The 5,898-nt window shown below is 48.6% G+C and overlaps 1 protein-coding gene across 1 annotated transcript; it reads right to left on the bottom strand.

Annotated features, from left to right (window-relative positions):
* Window positions 1-3,619: 3,619 nt before the first annotated feature.
* Window positions 3,620-4,256, bottom strand: LOC117105377. Its single transcript, XM_033246505.1, has 2 exons — window positions 3,978-4,256; window positions 3,620-3,880 (listed from the first exon to the last, which is right to left on the bottom strand). The coding sequence occupies exons 1-2, from the start codon at window positions 4,254-4,256 to the stop codon at window positions 3,620-3,622; spliced, it is 540 nt and encodes a 179-aa protein (XP_033102396.1).
* Window positions 4,257-5,898: the final 1,642 nt, after the last annotated feature.

The raw sequence follows: 5,898 nt of genomic DNA, 5'->3' as shown, positions 1-5,898 counted from the left end.
TGCAATAATCGAATGGTTGTAATTAAAATCCCAATATATACAGATATACAAACATGCACAATTTCAAAAACTTATTACTAAGTTTCAAACATGCAAACATACGTTGTTTTGCCACGAAACGTTTATAATAAAACGACGCAATATGTTGTACATCAGTGGCTACAGGAAAAGTTAATTAAAAAAATCTGTGTGATGCGCACTTTATCGTGGTAGCTGAAAGAGTGGTAGCTCTGAAAATATTTGCGCTCCTATAAAAGGACAATGCAGGCTGTTGGGTGACACGATCAAAGCAAATTAAAAAAAAAACGACAAAGTGTACGACAATTTCGATGTAAGAATTTTTTTTTTTAATTTTCGATTGCAAAGAAGAGATATTTCTTTAACGAATACAAATATTTTCTTTAAAGATTATAACGACAAACGATGTATCTCCCCTACAACGGCACACCCCATACAATGTTTTTCAAAGTTTCTTTACAGTCCATGAAATAATACGCAAAATTCGGTTGCGCCTGACAGGCTTCTTTCAACTGGAGACACATTTTGTAACTGCGTCTGACGTCTTCCAAACACAATGCTTTGAACAGCAAATTTTTGAGCTTGGCCAGGTCCTCGATGATGCGTTTCGGGTATGTGTTGTAAGGTTGCAAGCATTTCAGCGGGGCTACCACGACGTATCCGGCGAGCGCGCAGTCGATCAAGTCCATCAGCTGTTCGTTGAACCAGAACATGCGATTCTCAGTCATCGATTGGATTGTCGGAAACCAAATGGGAATGTGGCGCATTCCAAAGGCGATGTTCAACAGAGCGTTCAACTCGTCTTCCGCTTTTCCAAAAACGAATTCGTATTCGGGAAACTCCTCTCTCCCTTCTAGCAACAACCGAACGCATCTCGCCATGTCGAAGGTGGTGTGCGCCTGCCTCAGACCGTCCTCTATGACGTTCGCCAAACCTTTGGGGCTGTCGTGTTTGCTTTGCCCGGCCCATTTCCAATTCCGATCTATCACGATGAATTCGAACAGCCTGGTGATCTTTTCACGTAAGTCCTCCTCGCTTATTTCTTTCCTCTGGGCAATTTTGCTCTTGAACAGGTTTGCGTAATAGTTCCGGTTGGAAACCGTAGTCGAGACTTGATCGTGCATCTGGTACTTCATACTTCTTCTTATTTAATTTTTTTTTTGTATTTGTTTTCAACTATCACAAGTCGGAATATACGATTATCTTTTATACTACAATTGAGCCAAAGTACCCATTTCGTCATGGGGTTTGTGGGCGCACGCATTCGCATCCGCCAACTTCATCGTGACCGCAGCTCCCCAACAGTGAATCGAGACCGCCGGCGTGATGACGTCATCGTGTCACCTCTTTGGATTGGCCGAGACTCCGCGACGTCATCGTGTAACCCTCATTCGAGCCGTCGATCCTCGCTATATAAACCGGTGCCGGCGTCCCGAGGTTCACAACCAGAAATGGAGGACGGCGAGACTAGAACAGCTATTGACTACATTGATTTCTTCAATGCTCTGGAGGAGATAAGCTCCGAGCTGATGTCGGGAGACCAAGTCATGAGGGCGGCGATGAAGACATTGGACGATCCCAACTCGCCCATGTACAGGGTGGAAAGTCCAACCGTTTTTTCGAAGGCGCCTGATGTGGAACAACCTGCGTCGATGGAAACTGCTGTAGAACCGGTAGTGGAACTTGCATCGATGGAAATTGCTGCGGAACTGGAACCAGTTGTGGAACCGGCCGTAGAACCGGTTGTGGAACCTGCATCGATGGAATCGGCTGAGCAACCTGCATCGATGGAAGCTGATGCGGAACCGGCTGCGGGACCGGCAGCGATGGAAACTGCTGCAGAACCAAATGCAATAATCGACGTGAAGGGGAGTCTAAACAAACTTATAGACCTTTGCGGAGAAAACCTGCCTTATTCCCAGGCCTTCGGGAAGATGCTAGAATTCCTGACGAGAAGGAAAGCGAGGCCCTACGAGATGCCGACACTTCTCTTTTGCCGAGACGAGATGAGCGGATCGCCGTACGTCGTGGTGTCCACGGTTCTGGAAGCGCTGAAACTGAACAACGCTTTCGTCGAAAACAGCTTGATGCGGACGTTCGGCCAAAGGAACAAGATGAAACGAATGGAGGAGACGGGGAAGCAGGACGCAGAAATCGGCGTGAAATCGCAAAACAGACATTTCATGGCGGACTTCGTGGGTGCCGAACCCAGAGATCTTCCGACGCCCATAGTGACATACAATAACCAGGAGAACGGACAGATCAGGTTGCGCTTTCTCGGTGGTGAAGCTCTGCGACAAGTTTGACGTCGAGGAGGAGGAAGACGACGCGACGACGGAGGAAATGAGACGAGCGCTTTCGGCCATGCCCTTCTGCTCGGAAGACGGACGGTGCGCATTCATACCGAAGAACGACAGGAAAAGAGCTTTCACCTGCGAGTCCGACGTCCTGACCCAATTCCCGGCCGTCTGCCGCCTCCGAGGAGCCCTCGCCGAACCGACGCACGACGAACGACCGAGGACCGAGGTCGTCGGGAGCATCAAACCGACAGACGAGAGCCTCGCCAAGAAATTCGGCCAGTGCCTATTCGGCCGATTCTTGTCGAGGGCCGTCGCATCGTCCCCTAGAGACGGCAAGTGGAGACGCGTCCTGAAGGTGATGGACGTTTCGGCTGCCGTCGCGTCGACGCGAACCAAGATCGGCGAAGCGAGAGAACTGCAGACGATTAACGCTTCCGATCGCATCGTCCAGGACCTCTTGAAGCAGTTAGCGGACGCGCGGGAAGAACTGAAAAGGGCCAAGGACGACCTCGCTCGTCTCCAGGGCGAGTTTAACGACGAACTTCAAGAAAGAGAGAATGGCGTGGACGAAGGAGCAGGGCGAGTTTAGAAAAATGATGAAAGACATGCAGGTGACGATGTGCACTCTGCTTAAGCGAGCGAGAGACGATGACGAACAAAGTACAAATGGGAAGAAGAGAAAAGAAGGAGACGATCAGAAAAATAACGAAGAGGACGACGATGATGATGAAGAGGATGAAACATGGAAGGCGGGGAAAAGAAAGAAGCGAGGCGAATCCAAAAATAAAAAGAAGCGTTCCAACAAAGAAAATAATGTAACCAAACCGGTTAGAATTTAATATCGAGAAATTATTACTTTGTGTTTGTTGAATAAAAAATATGCATATAATTCTGAAAATGTCGTCCAATGTAATTTTATCGAGTGTAGTTGTTGTTCGAGCGTGATGTTTGAAGTTGTGCGAGTGTAGAGTGTGTGTCGTGCTTCGAGTTTGTCGACCTGACAATTACAGACTGTTGGTGTCGTCTACCTGACAATTCCAGACGGTGATTGTCTAGCTTCCAGTTCTTCGACGTTTCAAGTCTAGACGGCCGGATACCAAACATTGTTATATCTTCAGTCACAAAAAACAAGTTTAAAAAATTTAAAGAAAACACACACAAGACCAATATTTTCACATTTTGTTTTAGCCTTCTCTTTATTCAAACTAGAAAATCACTAATTATTTTGTAATTTAAAAAAACGCTGACAAGAGAGATTTTTCCGTATCTTCTTCTATATGTGTGCTGTCTCTTATACACATCTAGATGTGTATAAGAGACAGATACTTGACAGTGTGTGCGTTGTCCCCGCCGTCCCCGCAGGTCGGGCACGTGTACTTCCTCAGGATCGGACATACCACCTTCCCGTCAACACCCTTGAGGACGTGGCTCACGTACACGCTCTCCATCTCGCCGTTGTTCTTGCAGAACACGCACCAGATAGGCGTGAAGCGTTGACGCGCCTTCTTGTTCCTGCCGGACGGCTGTTTCCCGACCGCATCCGACGCCATATCATTGCATACCTGAACAAAGAAACAAAACTGAATAAATAACCCACTGGAAAAACTACTGTCTCTTATACACATCTAGATGTGAGAAAATTAAATATCTAAATGTTACCTCGAGGTCGATCCAACCGTCGAACAGAACGGGGCGGATTTCGCAATCCACGCCGTTCCTCCGGAAATCGAACCGCACCGGATCCGAGACGGGTTCCCAATCGGCGGGTTTCCAAGGCTCGAGCATCGACATGACCAGCGCGTTCAATCCCAAGTAATCCTTCATGGGCAAAAAATCACGATCTTCCAAATTCATCGTGAACGCCTCTGCAGTTTCCTCCACGAATGGCTCCTCCGGTATGTGTGTCGGACGAGCTTGTTGGGGTGCTATCGCAAACATAGTCTACCGACCTTTCGAAGCCAGGCACGTGCAGTCTGGTTTCGCTAAGGTTCGAAGGTCGGAATCGGTGTCAACTTACAGCCCAGATTTTACAATTTTTTTTAAAGTACAGAATTGTCGAAATTTTTTTTTTAAGTCCAGAAAAGTCGAAAATTTGTCTAAGTCCAGAATTTTCGAAAATTTGTCTAAGTCCAGAATTGTCGAAAATTTGTCTAAGTCCAGAATTGTCGAAAATTTTTCTAAGTCCAGAAATGTTGAAATTTTTCAAAGTCCAGGAATCTCTAGCTTTAAAAAAAATATGTTTGCTGTTATCGGTTAAGCGATCGGAGACCGACGAACGGAGTCCGATCGCCGTAGCAGGGTCACCACGAGCAGGTTAACAGCATTGACCCCACCCCCACACCCAACCACTGCCTTAGGATGGACCGAGAAGGACGACTTCCTCGCACGGATGTGAACGCCGGTTCGAAAGTCCCGACGACGAAACTTGTGCACTGAATCATCATCGAGACTTTCGGATCGGCGTTCGCACCCGACCGAAAAGGCCGAACCTACCCGTGCGGATGGGACCGGCGAACCGTCCGCACGAAGAACGAGACCTGCACACTGAATCGTTCGTCGTACGGGCTTTTCGGCGGTCCAATCCGCAAGGAAGCAGCGGCATACCCCCATTCTCGCGCAAAAGAACGAGGGGACCCTGTCCGATATATGCCCAAGCTCTCGCGCAAAAGAACGAGGGGACCCTGTCCGATATATGCCCAAGCTCTCACGCAAAAAGAGCGAGGGGACCCTGTCCAATATTTGCCCAAGCTCTCACGCAAGAGAGCGAGGGGACCCTGTCCGATATATGCCCAAGCTCTCACGCAAAAAGAGCGAGGGGACCCTGTCCGAGTAATTGCCCACAAGTTCTCGCGTAAAACTGCGAGCGGGATCCAGAATGATGGGACGATGGAGACCCGACCGAATCCGCACCCACCCTTTCGTTGCCTATTCGTGATGGGCCAAGATTTCGTCTCTCCAGGAGAGATTAATCTACTTGTTGCGGATTCAAAGGTTCGTCGCTACCTCAGTGAACTACTTGCCGTAAGCTTTCCTTGACAAAAAATACTTGCCGTCAGCTTTCCTTGACACTAGGAGCGGGAAGAAAAAGGACCGTTTGAGACCCTCCCGACCCCGTGCCCAAGCTCTCGCGCAAAAGAGCGAGGGGACCCTGTCCGAGTAATATGCCCAAGCTCTCACGCAAAAGAGCGAGGGGACCCTGTCCGATTTTTGCCCAAGCTCTCACGCAAAAGAACGAGGGGACCCTGTCCGAGTAATTGCCCAAAGTTCTCACGCAAAAGAGCGAGGGGACCCTGTCCGATATATGCCCAAGCTCTCACGCAAAAAGAGCGAAGGGACCATGTCCGAGTAATTGCCCAAAGTTCTCGCGTAAAACTGTGAGCGGGATCCAGAATGATGGGACGATGGAGACCCGACCGAATCCGCACCCACCCTTTCGTTGCCTAATCGTGATGGGCCAAGATTTCGTCTCTCCAGGAGAGATTAATCTACTTGTTGCGGATTCAAAGGTTCGTCGCTACCTCAGTGAACTACTTGCTGTAAGCTTTCCTTGACAAAAAATACTCGCCGTCGGCTTTCCTTG

This window comes from Anneissia japonica, unplaced genomic scaffold (assembly GCF_011630105.1).
Source record: "Anneissia japonica isolate Jap-2015-1 unplaced genomic scaffold, ASM1163010v1 scaffold287744_len224908_cov135, whole genome shotgun sequence".
Taxonomy (NCBI): Eukaryota; Metazoa; Echinodermata; class Crinoidea; order Comatulida; family Comatulidae; genus Anneissia; species Anneissia japonica.
The sequence above is the reverse complement of the archived record's forward strand: the minus strand, read 5'-3'. Positions and strand labels throughout refer to the sequence as shown.

What these genes read in the sequence shown, in the direction of transcription:
- LOC117105377 (XM_033246505.1), bottom strand. Translation starts at nt 4,256, where the DNA reads ATGTTTGCGATAGCACCCCAACAAGCTCGTCCGACACACATACCGGAG. An exon ending in ACGGTTGGATCGACCTCGAG is followed by an intron (nt 3,881 to 3,977) that starts GTAACATTTAGA and finishes TTCTTTGTTCAG; the next exon opens with GTATGCAATGATATGGCGTC.